This window comes from Pochonia chlamydosporia, chromosome 7, assembly GCF_001653235.2.
Source record: "Pochonia chlamydosporia 170 chromosome 7, whole genome shotgun sequence".
In the NCBI taxonomy this organism is placed as follows: domain Eukaryota; kingdom Fungi; phylum Ascomycota; class Sordariomycetes; order Hypocreales; family Clavicipitaceae; genus Pochonia; species Pochonia chlamydosporia.
Window position 1 is genome coordinate 1855183 of NC_035796.1, and position 22558 is coordinate 1877740.

The following is a 22558-nucleotide window of genomic DNA, read 5'->3' on the forward strand; positions in this document are numbered from 1 at the left end:
TCGCGCTAGAGGCTAAAATCATGCTTAAAATTCAGCCACAAACCAGAGGATTGATGGCCCATTGTTTGAAGCGCGTCTCAAATCAGCGAATGCCCTCACCACGCAATTCGTCATCAGGAGGTTTTTGCATGCTATACGAACTGTTGGCTGATTATTCCCTCAAGCAAGATAATGGCCTCATTGCGGCGTGGCCTGTAACACGGATCTGATGGCGATGGCTTTGCTAGTTTCCCCTGATTGACGTGGCTGCGAACAGGCGATTATTTTATATAGTTGGCCTGTCCGTCATGTTTGCCTGTTTATGATATTATTGCCAGATCGTTTTCTTGGCTCTTTGTTTGGACAGTCGCGGGGATCGCTTCATTTCGCAGAGCTGGTTCTCATTGTATATTTTACCATCTCATTAAACACTTGGTTAGAGTTTCATTTCCTGTATATTTCAGCATGTTTCTGTCTACTTTCAAAACTTTGGTACTGGCTACCTACATCTCCCAAGCATCCGCATCCTGTGGATACGGCACCATACTACAACCCCGAGCAGAGAATGGCACTGTCAAAGTAAACAACTTTGGATACATTGGCTCAACGGTACGTTGATATCAGCTCCCCTTTCCATAACATGACTCCTTCCATACCCCACGACATGAACGTCAACTATGACCAACTACTAACGGTACCAGGGTCCAGCTAACTGGATTGCCTTGGACCCGGCTGCCAATGCCCTCTGCTCCAACGGCAAACGTCAATCCCCAATTAACATGGTCCCCGGCTCAGTCAGCGTAGTCCCAGGCGCTGAGCTGGCTATGACCATCCCAGATATGCCTGAGGGTACTGAGTTTGAAAACCTTGGGACAACAGTGGAAGTAGTCGCCAAAGGAGGAAACATGTCCTTTGGAGGAGTCCAGTACTCCCTGCAACAGTTTCACTTCCACCTGCCCAGCGAGCATCTAGACAACGGAACCAGCATGGCTATGGAAGTCCACATGGTCTGGCAGGGGGCTGCCGGGCAGGTTGCCGTTACAGGCTTCTTCGTGGACCTCAATGACGGTGCGAATGGAGGCGGCGCTCCCGTCGCTGCCGCTGGCAAGAAACGCTCCTCACTGCAAGAGAGGCGGTTGGCAACAAGACAGGAACAGGAACAGCAACCCGCAGAGGGATCTAACAACACCAAACTTCCAGAGCTGGAAGGTGCCTTCTTTCACGTTAATGCTCCGCAGTCTGGGGCCATGAAGTCTTCTACCCTCCTGGAGACTGTACTTGGCTCAGTAGACGCTATTGCCAAACCAGGCACAGTGACTAAGACGCAACCTCTGGTCATGTCGGAGTTGGTCCAGGCGCTGTCATCGGGGTCATTCCAGACGTAAGTTAATTCCCGCTATGTAATTTGGTTGCTATGTAGTAGAACCTTGACTAAGTTTGATGAAACAGGTACGAGGGTTCCCTGACAACTCCACCATGTACTGAAGGCGTTCGTTGGCTTGTTTCCAACCAGAAGATGTCCATTCAGACATCGACGTTCCTCAAGGCAAGATCAGTGATTGGATTCAATTCGCGTTTTCCCCAAAACGTGCCCGGTCAGAACAACATCCTGTCCATCAACTCAAGCTAGGTTTAAACGGGAGAAGCAACATGGTTTTGGAGACTTTGAGCGATTTTGAGACGGCATGTACAGGTCCACAGTTCTAGATATCAGTATCGAGCATACAGCACAGCAGATTTCATCTTCCGTGTGGTTCTGTGGTTCTAGTTTCAACTAGCAGTTTAGACATTACCATAGCTTGCATCCCCAAAATGAAAGAAAGCCAACAAACATTTCAGTCCACAATGTCGATGTTGTAAACGGTAGGCTTGTTACACTAATGTCTCAAATTTTGCCGTAATGCCGTTGTATTTCCTCTGTTTCGTGTTAATGATTGGCCCACTTACATTCCAAGCGGTTGTCCAGAGAGCCACACAGCACGAGCTTCCCATGTTTCGGGCATACCACCAAACTGATCTGCATGATTTGAGATGAGCAGGCTGGCTTTATCTGACGAACTTCCCCGCACTTTCTTCAGCTGGCTGCCATTCCATCATGAGACATGTAAAGTTACAGCGCGGCAGCAGTAGCAGGAATGCAAGACTTCAAGACGCTTGCAAGTTGTCACCATTTAGCCAGCGCGAGACAGATTGTGCAAAGACATTGGTACTCTGGAGCTTTCGAATCAGATTTGAGATGCTGACCTCAACTCTACATGTGAGTCGCAAATAAGGATATGTCTAACGCACTTGGGCAGCCACAACCCATGTAAAATGGTTGCGGGTGGAGGGTTGGGAGGATTGAATCATGGTCTAATGTGCATGAACCCCAGGATAGTTTAAATAGAGACCCCTCAGCTGGGTTATACAAGATCTAGAAACGCCGGTGCAGGACTCAAATATCGCCAAATCCCCAAACCAGAAGTAGTTACTTCTTCGCATGACGATCTGATGTCGGTCGATATACATGCTCCACTCAGATATCTCTCAGCACCCACCTCAAATTCTCCTTGTGACTACTCATTAGCTTCTTGGCCAAAAGCTGCCACATCTCTGGGTTTGTCTAGCCCCTTCATCCTTCAAAGACAAAGGCCAGCCTTTGTCAGTTGATATGAAATCGTATACCTAGCTGATACGACTAAACCATAGATCCACTAGGTGCAAATGCAACGTTCATATTAGCCATTGCATATCGACCTGGGCATTCCGAGTGCTCTGCTCAGATGCTTGCCATAAACCCTGTAGTTTCCCTAGTAAGACAACCGCAGCAATAAAGCCAACGACAAGGGGAAGAGCCGCAACAATCGCCGCCGCCTTCCACCACGTAGCGACGTCGAAATGGGCTGTATTCCTGTAGAACTCAGCATTTTCAAAGTCCATGTAGCCCGAAAGACCGCCTCTACACAAGCAGTTCTTCATAATCCCACTGAACTGAAATGAGGTGTCAGTCCATATACCGCTGGGGTAAAATGCAAACAGCTCGACTTACAGCGGCGAAAACGATAAAGCCGAGAACCACCGTTGACAACAAGCAGAATACAAGACAGGCTACTCTCCTGGGACGGGATGGGCGCCACAAGTGAATGAACCAGGTAACGCTGCTGAGAGCACCATAGATAAGATACGACCCTGATCTGCAGCCAATGCCGACGGTTGGGATGTTGAATGAGATCATGAAAGCCATTCCAATCTCTAGCCAGATCAGCCCTAGGGAGGTGAAGGCTATTATCCACCAGCATCTAGGACGGCGACTATTGAGGTGCTTCTCTAGCTGGTGAGAAATATCCCGGAGGGACTTCATCGTTCGGTCGTGCCTGAAGGAGCTGTATACGCTGTGCCTAAGCGCGTATGGTAGCCCGTTGTACCCAATCTTTCTACCTTGGCCTACGAAGTCGGACATAAACGTATCGAAGTCGACCTGGGCATTCCCTTGGCCCTGGGTTGTTGTGTCTCTCTCTAGAGGCCACCATCTTGGATGTTCTGGCCGACCATCTCCGTCGTTTACCCATTGCCTTACTGCTGCCACGTTCCACATCCAACGAGAGATGAGTGTTCTATGGCCCAACCGTTAGTGAGCTCTGTACACTGGAAGCGGCACGGCCTCGTGGGTAAATCAACTTACCGACATCGATCTGCAGAAATGGGATTCCTGTCGAGAATGGCGAACAAGACTAGAAGCGGAAGCCAGCTAATCAAGATACCAAATGCGAGAGAGTGAGCTGTCGTCCGCCCGCCAAGGTCACCAAAGGCGAGCACTATGGACACAGCGTAAGCGATGAAGAAGAGGAAGATGCTGAGAAACATGGGATACACTCCTCGACGCCGCAGCATTCTCAGCTGGAAAGCCATTTCTCGGAGAAGTTCTGTAGTCATTTGTTTGGCTCCCGCCTTGGGCGGAGTGAGCATCGGTTGTTGAGGAGCTCCGCCGGCATGGATTTGTTCACCCTCTTCTATATCGCAAAGAGGGTTAAATAGCCCGTATATGAGGGTTGTCAGGAAATGACCCCGACCCGTGTCATCAGATTCTAGAGGCATGAACTGGCCTACGCAGGTTAAAACGTAGTAAGCATCGTTCTTCAACGGCCGGAGGGCGTCGTTCCCAGATATACCCTGGCCTGATGGCAAGGTCTCGTCGCGACATTTCCGAGTCTGATGGATGTTGAACAAGGTCGCAGTGAGAGCTGTTTGCGGTGAGCCGAGCCAGTTCAGCACGGCAGTGAATGTGCCCCAGAATCTACCTCGACCGTTACTCCAAGAGGCACCGGCGTTTCTTCTGTGCAACGAGTCGTAAGGAAGTGCAGCAAGCAACGCGATGATGGGCAGGATCCAATTGGAGATGATGCTGAGGGTCAGAGAGATGTTTGTTTGCCAGTACCAGTCGATGGGGTCTTCGCAAATGACTCGGCAGCCTTTTTTGTTTTCAAGAAATCAGAGAGAGAAGTTACCGGGTTGGTGTCAAAGTCAAGTTCGGCAACACATACCTTCGGTCTTGAGGGTGAGGAATTTGTGTCTCGACGTCCGCGCGTACTCAGGATTCATGCCGCCCACCTTGCCTTTGTACAAGTACTGGGCGATTGTACGGTTGTTAACGGTACCAAAGGTCTCGGTACCGTTCATGATACGATCAATGCGGTTCTTGCACATTTCGAACTTGTCTAGATCTTGACCAAATGCACTTGCCAAGAAGGTGGCTGTTGCCAAGAGGCAGGTCACTAGCCATCGAGACAGCATATCTGGGACTTAGCGCGGTGTCTGTTGGAGCTGTAAGCATATGAACAAAGATGAAAAGTAAATCTTACGTCCGCAATAGTGAAACTTCTTCACGACGCTCGATTTATATCAACCCAAAGCCAACTGCCTCTGTGCTACCTTGATGAAGGCTTTTAGGCTCCAAATGATTCAAATGTTAAGAACAGACTGCCAGAATTTCACTACATCCGCCCTATTACGCAGTACAAGTTCAATATTGTGGCTATCAACATAAGCCACACGCTGCGAAGGCCATATATGTTGCCATAAGGCTGGCACACATCGCCCCGCAGTCCAACCATCACTACTCGCTCTGTGGTATCCAAAACACAAGGGCGGTTTATAAAAAGTGTCCGGGGCCTTAGTTCATTCACTTTCTACAACAGCCTTTATTGCTCAAATCGATGGATGGCATGCAAGCATTCTTCCGGGTTGCTCGCCACTCATCTTCAGATGCTAGGATTGTTTCTCTAAATTTAGATCCATCTTCGAGCCTTGTTCTGGCATGTCTCAACAGTACAGTCAGCCACAAGTATGGCTTCGACTCAGCTCTTACAAAATATCGACCACGTACTTGCAAAGCCAGCTGAGCTCGGGAAAGTCAGCCACAGTTCGCCACGATACAACAATGGTTACAATTTTCTAGTTGGCCTTTTTGGGGCTAAATCCTCCTCAAATTTGGGCTTAGCGCAAATCTGACCTTGATTAGTCCTCGTTGAAGATGCGTAGGGCTGCTGGTGATGTATGATGGAACAGGCGTAGGCGCTGTGGATCAGGCAGCCGCAGCTAAGAGTGAAGAGTATTGGCAATAAATTTTCAGATGAGTGGTCTCGATTGCCTATGACTTGGCCTCATCACGAGGATGTCAGCCTCGTTTTTCAACATGGCAGAACCGAGACATGCAGCATTCCCGCGCCATTGGGCATGGGGTGAACAGCACAGGTTGGGGATGCCGATGCCCGCAAGAACCAGACAACACTCAAACCCCCTGCTTGGCGTCATCCAGGTACCAGACATATCAATTGCCAATAGATGACACGGAGTGTAGTCGTGCCGGTTTGGTGGCGGCGGTAGTTGAGCGGGCGGCTAGCGGTAACTCACGGGTGGCTGCCGGTTGGCTTAAAGAGAGTCCATGGTAACGTTGAATTGACTCAAAGTAACTCTCACGATGGCTGTTACAGTCTGGTGCCTTCAGCCTCACTTTGACCGGACGCCTCAGAAAATCCATGAAGGCATTTGTGCAGTGGACTATCAGACACAATACCGAAGCTCAAGGAAGAGGTTGAGTGCAAGACTTCAACTGGTGGCCATGTTTCAACTGAAAATTTGGCGAATCCATCTGGCCAAACGAGAAAAACATTGAAGATTCATAGGCAAAATGTGCTCCCTGGTCAATCACATACGACCACAGCCGCCAGCAGAGCTCAGGAACCCGTCCGATCTCCCAGGAGAAACTGGCGAGCGCTAGATTAGTAGCTGGGTTGGTGACAACCAGCGAATACCTAGTGTTGTATGTTTTTTTTTTTTTTTTGGTCTTTTGTATTTATTTTTGATAGATTTGTCTGTTTCTTTTTCTTCTTTATTTCCTTCTCCATCTATCATACACGCGCAGTGTGAGAGTGAGGCATCTCCGTCATCATCATCAAAGTGTCGCCAAAGGGAAAACATCCACAAAAGTATCCAACTCACGAACATAATCCATCACAGGCATAAGAAAATCTCAATAAAATTGAAATCACGATCCAAGTCCAAAGTCATCATGACATCACAGTTCTCAGCCCCTGCCGCTTGTTGTCACCGCTGGAATGTAGATCCCTCAGTGTGGACCCAAGAACAAAAATTGGCCCGATAAAACACCCAACTATACAAATCTCATTGTCCCGTTGACTACAAAGCGACTGGAATGCGTTGCTCCTTGCAACGCCCAGCTCCGAGAAAAAAAGATATATTCTGAACGCCATGAAGGACAAATCAGTCTGTGACCACTTCAAGCGAAAGGCTTACTTTACCCTCAACGGCGAGCCATTTCGTATCATCACCACTATTTCGTTCTGATTTATGTATCGTTTTGCTAGTTTCCATTCATTTTGATTGACTCTGCTTATTCGCTTTACTCAACATGGTTCTCTTGGGGAACCTCCTCAACCTGAGCCTCGGGCTCAACCCAGCTCTCCGTCTTCGCTCCGACGAAAATGGAGCACTCGTCCGCGCTGAAAGCACAGTTCTGCATGGCCACACCGCACGAGATATCCCATCTTATGCTGCAAACCTCAAGCGCTTACATCACACTGTGAAGAGAGCGCGTAGTGTGATTGAGAACCGGGATGCCTCTGTGACTGTGGCCCAGTCGGAACTGCAGGGCATTTTGACCAAGATTGAAGACTTGGAGAAGCAGGTCAAGGCGTTGATGAAAGGGGGTGATGCCCCTACGACTGCAACTTCGCCTGTTCCCGGCCTGGAATCTGGTCCTGCGCCTACTTCCAGCAAGAAGTATGGTACGGACAGCGCAGCCGATCAGGACTGCGATGCAGAGAATTTGCTGTATGACTTGGGCGCGCGGGCTGTTGTTGACGCGGATGGACAGGTAAGTGGGCACCCATTGTTTCGTAGAAATGCTGACTGCCCCATGGAATCTGCTGTCAAAGGTAAGAAGGGTGGCAAAGCCGGTTCAAGTGGTTCATCAGAGGCTTCTGGTGAGACGGGCTCTCCTGATGCGTCAGAGCCATCCACTACTGGGCCATCAAACAAGGGAAACATCGTGGCTTCTCCGCAGGGATCCAATGGAGAAGGTGATGCGGCACCTCCAAATGCATCAAACGATGCTTCAGGTGCTGCTAAAGATGTTCCATCTCCACTGGCCTCGAAAGAGAAGCACATGAACCCATCGGCCGAGACTCCTCCCACTGTCCCAGATGACTCTGATGCTCCCTATTCTACAGACGATGCATCCCCCAACACCCACAAATCAGCAGGTTCCATGGACGACGACAGTTCCCCGCAAGCGAAGCAGAAGAATGTGGTAGGCGGCGACAAAGGCACCACCGTACTCACCATCTCTGCCACCGAAGTCCCTTCCGATTTACCCAAGCAAGTTGTATCAGCTACAGAAGAGACTGTTGAAGTAAAGACGTTGCCCTTCAACGGCAAGTACATGACCACGACGATCACAAAGACAACTACTCGACGATCTACTGTTACAGTCACACTGCAGCACAAGACTGACGCTACGGGAAATGGGAAATTCGACGACGACAGAGTCGTTCCCACTGGATTTTTAACCACGACCAAGAAGAAGCCTCAGGGCGCGGCAAATAAGGATGCTGAAGCGACAGAAACATCAGAAAATGTCCCTAGTGCCCCCAGCATTGGCAGCTTCAAAAAGTTCACCAACGGCACTGTCAAATTTTCCAACAGCACTATGGGGAACAAAGTCCATCTTAAAAGCCAAAAGATTGCTAATGCGACAATTGATGAGAAGCCTCTCAATGGTACCTTGAATGAAAAGGTGGCAAACGTCAAGAGCGCGGCCGAAAAGCCCACCAAGCACAGCGTTGGGAATAGCAAAACTCACCACAAGACGGCGAGCCTCACTTCCGCCAGTTCTGCCCATCGCCACACCACAGCGAGCAAGGCCATGAACACTCCTCATCTCAAAATGGTGAATTTCACTGCGACCGTCTCCAAGGAAAAGGCTGCCACTAGCATTTCTCACCACGAACTGGTGAAACCCGTCAACTCCAGTGCCGCGGATGAGACCAGCACAACCCAGAAGTCCTTCAACAGCACTTCCACATCAAGCAACAGGACCGCCACAGCCACCTCCATCAGGGAATTCAACAAACCCCCCGAGAAGATCCAAGTCATCACCGTCGTCCCCATGGCCGCCAACGAGTCCTCCACATGGACCGCTCCCACCGAAACACCAACCTTTGTGACAGAGAAGCCCAAGCCATTTCAGATCGCAACACCAGCCAACGCAACTGTCCCCAGACCGTTCACCGGCTTCACAACAGTCCGGACGCCCATGTCCAAGCGACTGTTGAGGAAGTGAGGTGAGGCAAGAGGAGGGAAAGATGGTGGGAGGGGCAGTAAAGCTAATGACATCAGATTGACAACGACTTTTATTTTGCTTACTGTGTTGTTGTACCAGTTCTCGAATTTGTTTTGTTCGGACTTTTCTTGGGCTTCGGCAGTTATGCGCGCTTGGTCCTAGTACTTATTTTTTCTGCTGGGATTCGTTGGGCTTTATAATGATAATGAGTGGTGGAGAATACGTGGTGGGCGGGACACCCGACTCTGGTAGTACACGGTTCGCACGGATTACGAAGAAATGTTATTCGACTGTTTTTGCTTGAACTGTCTTGGTTACTTTGTCTCGTGTGATCAAGGTTATGTGGTCTGTGAATTCTGTTTCGTAATAAGAACAAAGGCAGTGTCTCAGTCGGGCTTCTTACCCCAACCCATGTAAGAGGATAGACAAGCTGCAGGGGCAGCGGGAAGGAAGGTTCGCACGGTATTTGTCGGAGGGCCCGAAAAGGCGGAGAAGCCCAATAATAAGATTAACCAGCAAGGTGCTCCTCGTTTTCAGGCAACAAAATGGCAGAAAAGTGCGAAGAAAAAAGCCAAGGAGTTTGGTCTGGTGTGGAGGTGTGGGAACGTGGCCGGCTCCGATCTCGTCTTCAGTGGCCGGAACCATTCCGGCCAATGAACCAACGAGAAGCCAGATGCGATGCAGATTGGGGCAGATTCAGACAAATTAAGGCCGGGCAGAGTCGGCATCATGTGGGTCTTTTTGGCTTCCATTGTCCTTTCCTTCATGTTCTCCTTCTTCAAACTCCATTATTTCTTGGCCTCGTGACTCCACCACGACTTGACTCCATCACACACGACAACCAGTGCGAGGGAGACCATTGTAAATCATGACCATTTACCCCAGATTGTGGCATAATAAGGATACTATACGCATGTACGGCAGTAAACATAATAGTGAGGAACACACACCGGCCGCCGTGGGCAGCTCTCCTACTCACCGGCCGGCCGAAACAAAGGAGCAAAAAAAAAGAAAAAAACCGGCGAGATGATCATCGTGCCCCCGAACCGCCGAGTAGCCTCACCGGCATATCAAACTCTTCGCCGCGACAACGAGATGCCTCAACTTTACATTGCAATTTCTCTTACGTGGCCAAAATGCAAAAACGATGAGATTAGCCCCCCCTCCCAATAAACGAGTTGGGCGGAGGGTCTCGCCCTCCGAGATAGCTACACATCGTCGCCGTATCCCCGCTCGTGAGGCCGGAATGCATTCCGGCCAACGGGTACTTAGGCGGCGTCGCGAGTCCGGGTGTTGAGTTTTGAAACCCTGAATCTTTAGACTTTATCACAGACACACTTGATCAAGGTGAACTTGCAAGTTGTTATTTTTTTTTTGTTATCTCGTGCCTGACTTATACCCTTTGCACTAGCCACCACTTACACCACTTACACGCATCTTCACTTACACACAACACCACACTCACACACTCACACACTCACCACAATGGGCTCCATTGGCACCACTCCACCCTTCCAAGTCTTGGACGACCCTCGTCCGGACGACAAGTCCCTCCCTGCCTTCATGGTCTCTACCACTCGCGGTTTTCTTCCTCGCATGAACCCCGTCGTCACCCTGCCCAAGGAGTTTGAGCCTCTCGAGTCGTTGCTGCAGCGCATGCCTGTCAAGACTCTGTCCGGCGAGCCTGGCCTCCTCGCTCACAGCAAGCTGGGTGATGTTGTGGACAATGAGTTCCCTGATCTGGCGGACGAGATGGACAAGTACAAGGATGACTTGCCCATGATGAATGCCCTGTACCGTGACTACTCCTTCCTGGCCTCTGCTTACCTGCTTGAGCCTTGCCACGAGCGCTTCGTCAGGGGAGAAGAGTACGGTCTCGGCAGACAGACTCTTCCCAAGAACATTTCACGGCCCATCGCTCGCTGCGCAGAGATGTAAGTTTTATGCCCCCTCTTACCTCTTACACAATATATGACCAAGTTTCTGACCATCACAGCGCCGGCTTCATGCCCTTCATGGAATACGCCGGGTCCTACGCCCTCTACAACTACCGTCTTGAAGACCCCGAAAAGGGCCTGGAGTACTCCAACCTCCGTCTGATCCGCGCCTTCGAGCACGGCCTGGACCCAACCTCCTCAGAAGCCGGCTTCGTCCTCGTCCACATCGACATGGTCAAGAACTCGGGCCCCCTCGTCGCCGGCACAGTCAAGTGCCTGGACGTCGGCTCCAAAATCTCCACCCCCCTGGGCAGCGTGCAAGAGCGCACCACCTTCAACGAAGGCCTCGCCGACATCCTCGGCGCCCTCCAGAAGATCAACTCCGTCATGGAGACCATGTGGGGGAAGTCCCGTCCCACAGAGTACACCAGCTTCCGCACCTTCATCTTCGGAATCACCTCGCAGTCCATGTTCCCCAACGGCGTCGTCTACGAGGGCCTCAACGACAACAAGCCCATGTCGTTCCGCGGCGAGAGCGGCGCCAACGACTCCATGGTGCCCCTGATGGACAACCTCCTCCAGGTGCCCATGCCGAACACGCCGCTCACCGAGATCCTCAAGGACTTCCGCAAGTACAGGCCCAGCAACCACAAGGACTTTTTGATGCACGTCAAGCAGGTTTCGGAGAGCAACGACCTGCGCAGCTTTGCGCTCGCTCTCAAGGCGAAGCCTGTGACGGACGAGGAGAAGGACCTGGTTCGCGAGTCGCGCAGCTTGTGGCTCCAGATTTTGGATCAGGTGCGTGACTTCCGCTGGAGGCATTGGTGCTTTGCTAGGGAGTATATTCTCAAGAGGACTTCTCATCCTACTGCTACGGGGGGTAGTCCTATTGTGACGTGGTTGCCGAATCAGCTGGAGGCTGTGTTGGCTGAGATGGTGCACATCAATGAGACTGCGAACAAGGATGATGCGCGTGGTTTGGGCAAGACTTGTGAGAATGTTATGGATGGTGCGTTGCGGCAGCGGGATACCCTGCGGAAGGAGGTTGACAAGTATTGTGCTGAGAGGGGTGTTTCACGGAACTAGGCTGGTGTGGCTGGGTGTATATAAAGAGATGTTTGATAGCAAAAAGTTATTCTATTATTTTGGTTCCTTGGTGTTGCGACGTGGTGAGATGTGTTTGTGTAGAGTTCAGCTCTCAACCTGCTACGTCCGACGCGGGTTTACTTGTGAATCGAAGTCGCTCAAGCTGCCATGTTCGAATGGTCAGTCAGAGAAAAACAAAAAAAAAAAAAAAAAAGTGTAAGGTCGTCCATTTTTAGTAGCTCTAGTCCCCGTGGTTGGAACAGTTGAGTACCAGAATAGTCATACATTCATGCTAAGAGGCAAATATGTGCTTTGCACAGTTGCGCAATACTCGTGTAGTCGCATTACAAAGTTAGTTCCACAGTTGCCAGTGCATATTTAATTCTTGCTATTTCCAAGTCCTGTCCTGTTAGTGAATTGTTGCAACTTGACACTGGCACGATGTCTTACCCAACACACCAAATTCATTCACAATCCCCCTTATTTCACACAGCCATTGTCGGATTCCATTGGTTCAGTGTAAGTGAATCAAGCATTTGTCATGGAGAGAGACCCGCAAGCCGTGAAGCTAACCGCCTTGACCATGCGCTAAGAGAATTTGCCCTCCCACTGCTGGAAACGCACGTCGTGACACTTGAAATGCGCGCTAATAGAAAGATTCGAGTCGTGTTAAGTCATCAAGTATCTCACAGCTCTATAAAATGGTTTTTGAGTCTTCTTACTGGGGGTCCCTTTGTAATTGAAGCTTAGATCTGACCGTGAAGCTGATGGACGTAAAAATCGGGGCGGTTTGTCTGAATAAGCAGCAAGTACATGTCAATCATGTTAGCTCATCCATCCTGCCCATGTCAATTCGACACTTTACTGTTGACAACAACTCAAAACTGACACGCACCACTTCCTCCATCATGCCTCCCTCAGCCTGCTGGACGTGCCGACTACGTCGCAAGAAATGCAACCGAGCCAGGCCAATATGTTCGTCGTGCGCAGAGCTCTCCATCACCTGTCACTACAGTGCGACAAAACCAGACTGGATGGACGGTGGTGACAAGCAGCAAGACATGGCGAGAGCCATCAAAGCCCAAGTGAAGCAAAGTGCTTCGTCTCGCAAGGAGTCAAACCTCAAAATCAAGGTGTTTGCGACGGAATCCAATCAAGTCTCGCATATTTCACCCTCAGAAAAGCCAAGATCCTTCACGGCAGGCAAATCCTCACCTAGTGCCAAGACCCCAGCCAGCGACAATGCACACGAGGGCTACCCAACCGTGGACACGTCAGACGACTTCTTCATAACGTTATATCTAGATACCGTCTTTCCCGTGCTGTTCCCTTGGTACCAGCCTCCGGCATTATCTGGCGGACGCAGCTGGATTCTCGTCGTGCTCAAGGCCAACAAAGCCATCTTCCACACAACAATGAGCCTCAGCTTGTACTACTTCACCCTTCTGATCGCCAAAGAAGCAAGCCACACGGTCCGCACGCCCTGCGAGCAGTACGTCTGGGATAGCTTGGCGAAGCACGTCGACACGTCCATGCAGGTCATTAGACGGGACATGGATAACCTCAACACGACCAAGCAAACTGACGTCTTTCAACGGGCCAGCGCTCTCGAAGGCGTTGTACAGTTGTTAATTTTGGAAACGGCCATGGCCACTGGTGCTGACTGGGATGTTCACCTATCCGCCGCGGTGGCTGTCTTTACTGACATTTTTCGAGAACACGGTACGCGAGATGGCGTGTGCCATCTTCCTTCTGTTGATATGGCCATGCACAAACCTTCTATTCTTGACTCCATCAGACTTAGTGTCCCTGTCTTGGATCCAAATCAGGCTGCTTTGCGGTTTTACTCCGCAATACTTATATATGCGGATATTATCTCTAGTGTTTCGCTTGGTACGGCTCCTCGGCTGCGCTACTGTTACAGGGGCTTGATTGAGGATATGCATGAGGAGCCTAAGAGCGCTGATGGCCCGGGACGGACACTTCAGATGGAGAACTATATTGGGTGTCAGGGATGGGTTCTACTTCTCGTTGGCGAAATATCCGCGCTGGACGCATGGAAACGCTCCGTGTCCCCTAAGAGCCGCACCTGTGAGGCTGAGGAACTCGAACAACGCAGCAGAGTGCTTGAGTTGAAGCTGCAACACGGTGAAGATGTTCTCAAAGAACGTTCAAGGTCCTATCTCAACGCTTCAGCCAGAAAGCAGGTTTCCGTAACAGAGGTATGGATACATGCTGCGAAAATATATCTATCCACAGTCAAGAAAGGGTGGGATCCAAATGATCCCGTGATTCGGAGCAACGTGGAATCTGCCCTACTCTTCCTCGGACAACTCTCACCAGAACTTTGTCTGCGCAGTCTCCTGTGGCCATTGTGTGTTTCTGGCTTTTTGGCCACGCCTGAACAAGAACCACTGTTCAGAGAGTATCTTTCGGCGCTGGGGCCTCTGAAGGCTTTTGGTGCTGCGAGACAGGCCCTCCAGCTTTTGGAACGAGTATGGGGGCTCCGTGGTCAGCTAGGTCGGGAGGAATGGGGCATGTCAGACTGCTTTGAAGTTGGAGGGAAGAGAGTCTTGTTGCTTTAAGTGTAAGCGGGACTCATTGTACACTCATGGGTTGAGAATATTTCTGACTCAACACATCCATCTTCCGTGAAGAGTCCCGCGCACGTGAGATTGAAACTGGTGATCTGAGAAATTTTGGCTCAGATCTCTTCGTAAAGACAGCGAGCGCAATGCAAACGCGCGCTTTCTTACTTTAGTTAGGCTTGATCTAGCCGAATAAACCAATCATGGTGAATTGACTACTGCAAGGCAACGGAGTCATGTTCATATTGGAGATAAATAGACGACATGGGCATCTGGATTGCTCGGAGTGCGGGCATTTTTCTCCACTCTAAAATTCCAAGGTACCTCGCTCCCAACTAAATTCCATAAGTGCAGCGACATAGTATATGTACGGTCAGATGCAAAATTAAAATTAGAATACCACAGGCTAAATTTGAGTCTTAGTATCTAATTATCCCGGAAATCAAGGGCAAATCCAAAGCAGATATATTAGCTACTTGTGAGCTGGAGAAGTATATAGCAGGTACGGTGACGTGTCTAGAAGTAGTAATTCATGGGTCATCACGCATCACAAACAATTCTCCATAAATGCACATTGCGACCATGCCGTTTTAGGCAATAGCTGATCTACTGTAAATGCACACCAAGCTCGACGACTCGCGCGCTGGCCGACAAAAGTTAGGTTCCCATTGAAGATGCTCTCATCAAACGAGAAAATGTAGGAATAAGACGTATAGCCGATAAGTTGATTCATAAGCAATGTGTCGTTGAGATTCACTGTTGTGGTTGAAAAGTATATATAAGTCACCGTCTTGCCCTCAACGCATCAGAAATCAGTTCGACAGACTTGACTCCCAAACATTCCACTTTTAAATCCTTAAATTCACCTTTATATAAAATGGTCGTTGTTGCTGTTGCCGGTGGTACAGGCAATGTTGGCCGCACCATTGTCGAAACATTGCTGCAGACAAAACACCAAGTCGTTGTGCTAGCCCGCAAAGTAAGACTTACACCATTGGAATTGCCTAACTTTAACTGACATATAGCAGGCTTCTTCTAGTCTGGAAGGTCCGTTGACTGTCAAAGTCGACTACTCAAATGTCGATGCAACGACCCAACTCTTGGAAGAGCACAAAGTCCACACTATCATATCAGCCCTAAAAATCACCGATGAGAACGCCTCAGCCGCCCAAGTCAACCTCATCAAAGCCGCAGACTCGTCGTCCTCTGTAAAAAGGTTCATCGCCAGTGGCTGGGGCGGCATTCCTAGCGAAACGTACGTTTGCGAGCCAAAAGCCTAATCAGACCCAGAAGCTAACCACAAAGGTAGATCACCCCTGACAGCCCTCCAGCGGGTTTCTAATGATGAACTGCGCAAGTCAAACCTTCAGTGGACGAGATTCGTGAACGGCTACTTCTCCGACTACTACGGCATACCTGGCGTTAAAACTCATTTCACTCCACTGTCCTTTGTCGTCGATATAGCTGGCAGGAAGGCGGCTATTCCTGGAACAGGCGACGAACCCATGGCGTTTACGTACTCCTACGACTTGGCCAAGTTTGTGACTGCCTTTTTAGATGTTTCCGAGTGGAACGAACTTACCTTTTGCTATGGTGAGAGGATTACGTGGAATGATTTCGTCAAGGTAGCGGAGGAGGTAACTGGTATGTTCCAACTGTCCAAGTGTGATTCAACCTAAATAACTAACAGCCTTTTCTACAGGCGCTTCATTTGACGTGGTTTACGATTCATCTGACAAGTTGGCTGCTGGAAACATCACAGAACTCCCCTCACACGAGAAAGAGTTTGCTGCTGCTCCGTTCCCAGCCGCGTTTGCTCGTCAACTCTTGGCTATACTTGGCCACTGGGTTGTGGAAGGAAGGTTTGACATTCCCGTGGATGAGTCGCTCAACAAGGCTTTTCCGGAGATTAATCCTTTGAGTGTTCATGATGTACTGCGTCAGCGGGATGTGGTTGAGTAGACAGCAGGTCTACGCGGCTGTTGGTTTACTGAAACGCAGCTGGGGGAATCGACGGTTAAGCCAAGTTTAGATGTCAATACTGGTTTGCCTTTTGTTTCACGTTTCCGTGTTGGTTGCGCTGAGTGCAGAAATTTAACCTTGTGCAACTATATGCCGCTAGTAGAGTGATAGCGTGCCTGCTGACAGACTCAGATGAACAATGAGAAGGTAGTGAGATGGTTTAAATTCCCAAGGGCATTTGATATAGGAGATGACCTACTTTGACGACGATATCGCAATGATGGCTGTACAACATCCTTTCCGTTCAATACCCAAGTCCTGTTGCAAATGAAGCACAAACTCAACTTGACGATGCTTCCGAGCTACCAGCCATGATAACGATCTAACTCAAACCTTCAACGATATAGTCTCATGACACTACGCGCAATTACAAAGTCTAAACTCGTCCAGCCTTCTATGTAACCGCCCCTAGCCCCAATCACAGTACCTGCTTTTCTCACACCATTCCTTATCCTCACACATCTCGCTCCTATCAAACACCACCATCAACAACACCACCACCATGAAAGCATCCCTCGCCTCCCTCGTCGGCATCCTCGCCGCATCCCCTGCATCCGCCATCATCGGGGGCGAGTCCGTCCCCGCAGGAAAATACCCCTACATCGTCAGCATCTACCGCCCCGACCTGCAAGCTACAAAACATCGCGCCCTCAACCAATGCACCGGGGTCCTCCTCTCCAAAAACCTGGTCCTCACATCATCAAGCTGCCTCCAGTTCAACAGAAAACCCTTGACAAAGATCGCACTCAACTCCACCGAAAAGTTCCTGCCCCGCGGGGACAAAATGCTCTTCCGCATGGGCCGATGGTCCTCGCCGCGAAACTGGCGCCACATAGGCCAGGAGTACAACATCGCCCTCATTTGGTTCAAGGGCGACCACAACATCACGCAGTTCGCGAGGCTGCCCACGCGAGGACAGGTTCCTCGGGAGGGAGAGGTTGCCACGGCCGTCGGGTTCGGAGTCATGTCGTTTAGGGGGGACAAGTCCGATGTGTTGAGGGAGTTGACGCTCCCGATCACAGACACGGCTTCTTGTGTCGAACGGTTCCACGATGTTATGTACGTTGAGGGGGACAAGGTTTGTGCGGACGCCTGCTCTGAAGGGAGGTCGTCTACGTGTGAGGGCGATTCCGGCGGTCCGGTGATTGTGAATGATACGGTTGTTGGCATCATTTCTGATGGGCCATTGTGCCGGAGGGGTGGGTGCTTTCCTAGTGTTTTTACTGTTGTTGCTGAGCATCTTCCGTTTATTGAGACGGGTATGCTTCATCCGGAGCCTGACAGGCTTGTTATGGAAGTTGAGTAGCCATTTGGGAGGGAGCCGGGACACGAAATGGACTGAAGGTGATTTGACAAGTGGGAAACGGTAATATCTGGCGGCTCAGCTATTTCTTTGGTTTATGTTTTTCTGCAATGCTCTAAATAGATGTAAGGTGTCCACAGTTTGGTAGAAATATTCTGCTCTTCTCACAACGTAAAGTACGTCTTGTATTGTGACTCAAGTTCGTCCTACCTGACAACCGGAATCACAAATCTATTTCCATCTCCCGTAATTTCGCCAAGCAAAAACAAGATTTCCGAGACCCCCTTCTAAAAATACCATTTCCATCCAAATAACACCGCCTTGCTTCCATCCGAACCAACAGCCGCCACGTCATTGGCCCAAGTTTGGCTGGACTTCGACATGCGTTACACAATAGCAAACAATCAAAAAGTGGCGATTGACGCACAGACAAGAACCTCGAGCGTGTATTCTCAAATATTATTTTCAATGTTATTTACATCAGCCAGCCAAAACCAACAGCACCAAACGCCGTTCGAACAAAAGTTGACCGTCGCGACGTGGCAGTCGCCCATCAAGTCTCGGACGCCCAAGATATCAAATTTGCACAGCCAATATTAGAAACCCCACGATCTGTAATGCCAAATTGTTTCGTGAGCGGCCCGAAAAACAAGCAGTATATAAACTCCAGTCTCGGAGAAGCGATTCTCTGCCGCTGCAGCCGCTGCCGCCATGTCGCGAAACGCTCCGTCCCGGACGCTCTCCTCCCCGGCGATCCTTTATAAACAGTCGCCTACGTCTGTTCCCGGATCTGTTCCTGTGTTAGCCAAGCGAGATGGCAACTGCCCCGAGAACAGCCACAACTGTACGTCACATCTTATCTACAACCCCTTCCAAGATCTAATGCTAACTCTGTTAGGTCTCGACGTCAACTTCCCGCGACAGTGCTGCGATAACCAAAGCTACTGCTACATCAACTTCTCCAACGATCCGCGCTGCTGTCCCATCGGGTCCAACTGCATCGACGACTCTCCCTGCAAAAGCGAGCACTTCTACTGCACCACAACCCTCCCCAGCATCACGACCGGCAACTCCACCACAAAGGGGTGCTGCGGTAGAAAATGCCCTCAGACGAGTTACTATCTCTGCCCGCCTGACCTAGGTGGGAACTGCTGCCCCTACGGCTCCAACTGTCAAACAGGCGGAAACTGCGTCCGCAAGTATACCCCTTCGACGACACTGCTCCTCCCATCACAGTCAAGCACACGATCTAGTACGGAGAGCCCTCCCGTAGGCGAAGCCGATCGCTTATCGCCAGGCGCGAGAGCCGGTATTGGCGTCGGCATAGCGCTGGGCACGTCTCTGCTGATTGCGCTGGTGGCATGGTCATTTATACTGTACAAGCGACGGAGACGACAGGTCAAGAACCATGACGAAGATCCAACGAACCGCGCTGAGCTCATGGAGTCAATTGCTCCTCAGGAGCCAAGTCCACAGCCCGAAACAAGAACAAGTCAAGAAGCGCAGACGGAAGCTGAGGGGACCACCGCACCCTTAGAAATGGCATCCGATGCAGCTCAGCCTCCAGAGCAGGAACGGCCAGCTTCTCCATGGGAAAATGGTGCACAGGTCGAAACCATCGACGGGCTCTTCGAGCTGGATGCGTCGGAAGTCCAAGTCCCAGGCCCGTCGCTACCCTCCCCATCAGAGCCGAATGTATACTTCCCAAGCCACTGGAACAAGATGTGATGTAATGAACTGTAGCAAGCAGGTCTGTTTTCACTGAGACGAGAGCGATACCATGTATAATGAAAAGAGAACGGGTACCTAGAGGCGGCGTAATGGGAAACGTACATGTTGAATAGTAGTCATATTACCATGAACATTTTTGTATAACCTATCAAAAGTTTTAATGAACCAAGAAACATTCATGTCTATTTATATAACGCCAGACCTTTTCGTACACAATATTCATAAAAGGCATACCAAATAAAACAAAACAAAACAAAACATGCTAAGCGCGAATTAATGCTTTTGCAGTCTTATAAACTCCTCGCATATTTGTAACCAACGCCTGCAAAGGAAAATGGAAAGGCCAGCATAGTTATGAAAAGTAACAAATGAAAGACAATGTTAGAAGTGAAAAAGTTATCCTTGCAATCTTACAACATTGGTCGTCATCCAATGTCAACCACCTTTACCTCAGCACACAACGCCCCCAAAGGGAGCGCAGTTCTTGAGGTCCTTCACTAGATCCTCAACGCTGCTAAGGTGTCGACTGAGAAGTTCCTGCTTCTCTTCCGTTGTCAACGTCACCGCGCCAGAGCTGTTCGTGCGTTTACGTCGACTCTCGGCTGCAAATGCACCAGCAAGCTTGCTAGGGCTGCGCTGGAGCATCGCGGGCACAGAGTCACGCTGGTCCGCCCGTGGTATCGAGGGCGTTTCAGGCATCAGGTAGCAGTAGAGGAATTCGACGAGCTTCAGCTTCACTTCTCGGGAGGTGCTTCTCGATTTGAAGAGCGAAGTTACCGTTAGGAGACCGTCGAGGCCCTCGAAAGTGCGTGTGTTGCTGGGGGTATCGATGAGAGCGACAACAAGAGTCAAAAGCGTTGCGGACTGAATGGCCGGACAGTTGAATGGCTCAAGTAAGTCCAGAAGAAGCTGCACAACCTGGTTAGCCACAGTTTCCATTGTCTTAGGCGGTATTTCATCTTACATTCATGTTCTGCTCCCTTGAGAACAAACTCTTACTCGGCGGATGCAGCAACAAGACACCCTGAATCAAATCCAGGGCACTCAAAATCAACAAGTCGTTCTGGCCGTCGCTCCCCTTGGCCATCAGCCGGTCCAGCGTCCCAATAAGCCGCATCGCGACATTCCACTCAAATCCCTCCTGCAACTTGAAGAATTCGCGAAACGCCGGATCCTGCGACAGCTCAGCGAGGTCCTTCCTCGGCGGACTCATCGGCGTGTCTCCATCGTCGTCCACAAAACCCTTTTGGCGCTGTGCTGCCCTACCGTCTGACAGACATATCTGCGCCAAAAGACCTTCTACTTGGCGCAAGCCCTTGCGAACTTTGGGCCCGTCGTAGGAGGAGAGGTTGTCAAAGGCTAGTGATAAGAGCGCCTCCATGTTGTATTATAGTATATCGAAGTTGCGAAGGGAATTGCGTGTTGGGGACGGACACGGAAGGTAGACGGCGGGTTACGGAGTCTTGTTAAAGAGACAGTGTGGAAATAAAGACGATAATTGTTCTTGTAGAGTGCCGAATAGTTGCGGGTTTGTAGAAGATGGTGTTTGGGACGAAGCCCAGCGGAGCGCAAAGCGCAAAAAACGTTACTGCGAGTAGTCAGAGTAGAAATGCATCTGAGCGGAAAAGTCAAAAGGCTCTCGCAACTCAATGGCAAAGACACCAGTTCTTTAATCGAAAGAAAAAAAAATACGGGATGCACTTTTACGACCTGGATAAGCTCTGGTGGATAAGGGTCATGGTGCTGCGTCGCAAACACAGATGTGCATTGTGGGCGTTTGCTAGTGCATGCATGTGGTTTCCAGGGCAACGAGATTCGGCCCAACGCGACAAGGACGGAAACTGGGGAATGTCTGAGGATGAATTTAATTAGCCATGACCCTGCATCATAACTGACCAAATGGGGAGTCATTATGCATGTCATTAATGCGATTCTAGATGCTAAAAATGAATGAACGGATTGGAGGCATTTTCATCTTTTTCATCGGATGGGATACGGAGTGCTCTGCCTTTGGTGGATCAAGCGAGACGTACACCAGACAGTACGGAGTACCCTTGACTCGAGATGTCCCTACGCCATGCCATGTGGTTGTAATCTCGCGGCGATGAAGCGACCAAACAGAAGGTGTGATCTACAGTGGGGGAGTCAAAAGTATTTATATTTGAACAAGGCGAGTCAGAGGTATAGCACACCGTGTTATATGCCAAGACGCATTGAGATGTGTTAGCGTATACCTGGAGATGGTCAAATACCAGACCTTGTCACCACAGGCTGTACAAGCAAGGAACTTAAATTAGTTTGTGCCTCTGTCAACGAGCCGCTCTCTTGCGCTGGTCTGGCCCTAAACAGACTCAATTGCAAGCCATCGCGGCACAACAACACAGCAATTGAACACAAATGTTTCGTAGATTAGCCACAAAGTGAGAGATCATGTCACAGCACACCCTCCCCAAGCGCATGTCTCTCCGCCACCAAGAGATCTACACCAGCAACCACTCACTCTCTTGACAACTTCGTCCTCGTTGATGTTGGTGAACAGCCAAGATCTCAGTGCTTTGATGATTCTTCTGTTTTCGCCATTAACGGTGTGGCTGGGTTGTCCAACCGGCACCAGTTCCGGGGCGCATGCCCTCGTCTCTAGAGGGTATCGCTTATATCAAGTGTCTTGCATGTGTTCATTTAGCGTGGCAGCGGAATATGAGGAGGTTGAGGGCTTGTCGAAGGGTTTTTAAACTTGTATTTCCCATCATCGATGTGTCTGCTGCTGTTTCGTTCCATCCACAGGAAGTTGCATATCACGGCGGTGTTCGAAGGGATAACATGGCGAATTATTGGCATTGAATCTAACCAAACAGCCTCAGGTACGTAAATATTTTTTTTTTTCCTTTCTTTTTTGTTCAACTCCCTTGGCCTGCATCGACACCCTCGTCACTCCATTGGCTCCCCATCACAAGGTCCCGCACCAGAGCTTCCAACAACCTTATCGACGACCGGAACGAGCCCATACACGAAAGCAAAAACAGATGAGCATCGAGCCAACAAAGGTCAGAGCATGAGAAATCATCCATTGGAG

The 22558-nt window shown here is 50.0% G+C and overlaps 10 protein-coding genes across 10 annotated transcripts; 7 read left to right on the top strand and 3 right to left on the bottom strand.

The window, feature by feature from the left end:
• Positions 1 to 444: 444 nt before the first annotated feature.
• Positions 445 to 1609, top strand: VFPPC_09611 (carbonic anhydrase, alpha-class, catalytic domain-containing protein; the record flags this gene model as incomplete). Its single annotated transcript, XM_018288119.1, has 3 exons — positions 445 to 588; positions 681 to 1360; positions 1429 to 1609. 3 exons carry the CDS (start codon positions 445 to 447, stop codon positions 1607 to 1609), a joined length of 1005 nt encoding a protein of 334 aa, XP_018139534.1.
• Positions 1610 to 2691: 1082 nt separating this feature from the next.
• On the bottom strand, positions 2692 to 4662 carry VFPPC_14633 (hypothetical protein; the record flags this gene model as incomplete). The annotated part of the gene is made up of 4 exons (XM_018292401.1): positions 2692 to 2949; positions 3008 to 3572; positions 3641 to 4427; positions 4500 to 4662. 4 exons carry the CDS (start codon positions 4660 to 4662, stop codon positions 2692 to 2694), a joined length of 1773 nt encoding a protein of 590 aa, XP_018139533.1.
• A 2224-nt stretch (positions 4663 to 6886) lies between these two features.
• Positions 6887 to 8818, top strand: VFPPC_09610 (hypothetical protein; the record flags this gene model as incomplete). The annotated part of the gene is made up of 1 exon (XM_018288118.1): positions 6887 to 8818. One exon carries the CDS (start codon positions 6887 to 6889, stop codon positions 8816 to 8818), a length of 1932 nt encoding a protein of 643 aa, XP_018139532.1.
• Positions 8819 to 10303: 1485 nt separating this feature from the next.
• On the top strand, positions 10304 to 11841 carry VFPPC_09609 (indoleamine 2,3-dioxygenase family protein; the record flags this gene model as incomplete). The annotated part of the gene is made up of 2 exons (XM_018288117.1): positions 10304 to 10752; positions 10815 to 11841. The coding sequence occupies 2 exons, from the start codon at positions 10304 to 10306 to the stop codon at positions 11839 to 11841; spliced, it is 1476 nt and encodes a 491-aa protein (XP_018139531.1).
• A 908-nt stretch (positions 11842 to 12749) lies between these two features.
• VFPPC_09608 (Zn(2)-C6 fungal-type DNA-binding domain-containing protein) lies at positions 12750 to 14426 on the top strand (the record flags this gene model as incomplete). The annotated part of the gene is made up of 1 exon (XM_018288116.1): positions 12750 to 14426. One exon carries the CDS (start codon positions 12750 to 12752, stop codon positions 14424 to 14426), a length of 1677 nt encoding a protein of 558 aa, XP_018139530.1.
• Positions 14427 to 15306: 880 nt separating this feature from the next.
• On the top strand, positions 15307 to 16391 carry VFPPC_14632 (nmra-like family protein; the record flags this gene model as incomplete). The annotated part of the gene is made up of 4 exons (XM_018292400.1): positions 15307 to 15408; positions 15458 to 15684; positions 15739 to 16073; positions 16132 to 16391. The coding sequence occupies 4 exons, from the start codon at positions 15307 to 15309 to the stop codon at positions 16389 to 16391; spliced, it is 924 nt and encodes a 307-aa protein (XP_018139529.1).
• A 562-nt stretch (positions 16392 to 16953) lies between these two features.
• On the top strand, positions 16954 to 17757 carry VFPPC_09607 (trypsin-like serine protease; the record flags this gene model as incomplete). Its single annotated transcript, XM_018288115.1, has 1 exon — positions 16954 to 17757. The coding sequence occupies one exon, from the start codon at positions 16954 to 16956 to the stop codon at positions 17755 to 17757; it is 804 nt and encodes a 267-aa protein (XP_018139528.1).
• A 708-nt stretch (positions 17758 to 18465) lies between these two features.
• On the top strand, positions 18466 to 19482 carry VFPPC_09606 (cortical protein marker for cell polarity domain-containing protein; the record flags this gene model as incomplete). The annotated part of the gene is made up of 2 exons (XM_018288114.1): positions 18466 to 18598; positions 18653 to 19482. 2 exons carry the CDS (start codon positions 18466 to 18468, stop codon positions 19480 to 19482), a joined length of 963 nt encoding a protein of 320 aa, XP_018139527.1.
• Positions 19483 to 19935: 453 nt separating this feature from the next.
• VFPPC_09605 (cell division control protein) lies at positions 19936 to 20866 on the bottom strand (the record flags this gene model as incomplete). The annotated part of the gene is made up of 2 exons (XM_018288113.1): positions 19936 to 20394; positions 20450 to 20866. 2 exons carry the CDS (start codon positions 20864 to 20866, stop codon positions 19936 to 19938), a joined length of 876 nt encoding a protein of 291 aa, XP_018139526.1.
• A 1516-nt stretch (positions 20867 to 22382) lies between these two features.
• VFPPC_09604 (hypothetical protein) lies at positions 22383 to 22553 on the bottom strand (the record flags this gene model as incomplete). Its single annotated transcript, XM_018288112.1, has 1 exon — positions 22383 to 22553. The coding sequence occupies one exon, from the start codon at positions 22551 to 22553 to the stop codon at positions 22383 to 22385; it is 171 nt and encodes a 56-aa protein (XP_018139525.1).
• Positions 22554 to 22558: the final 5 nt, after the last annotated feature.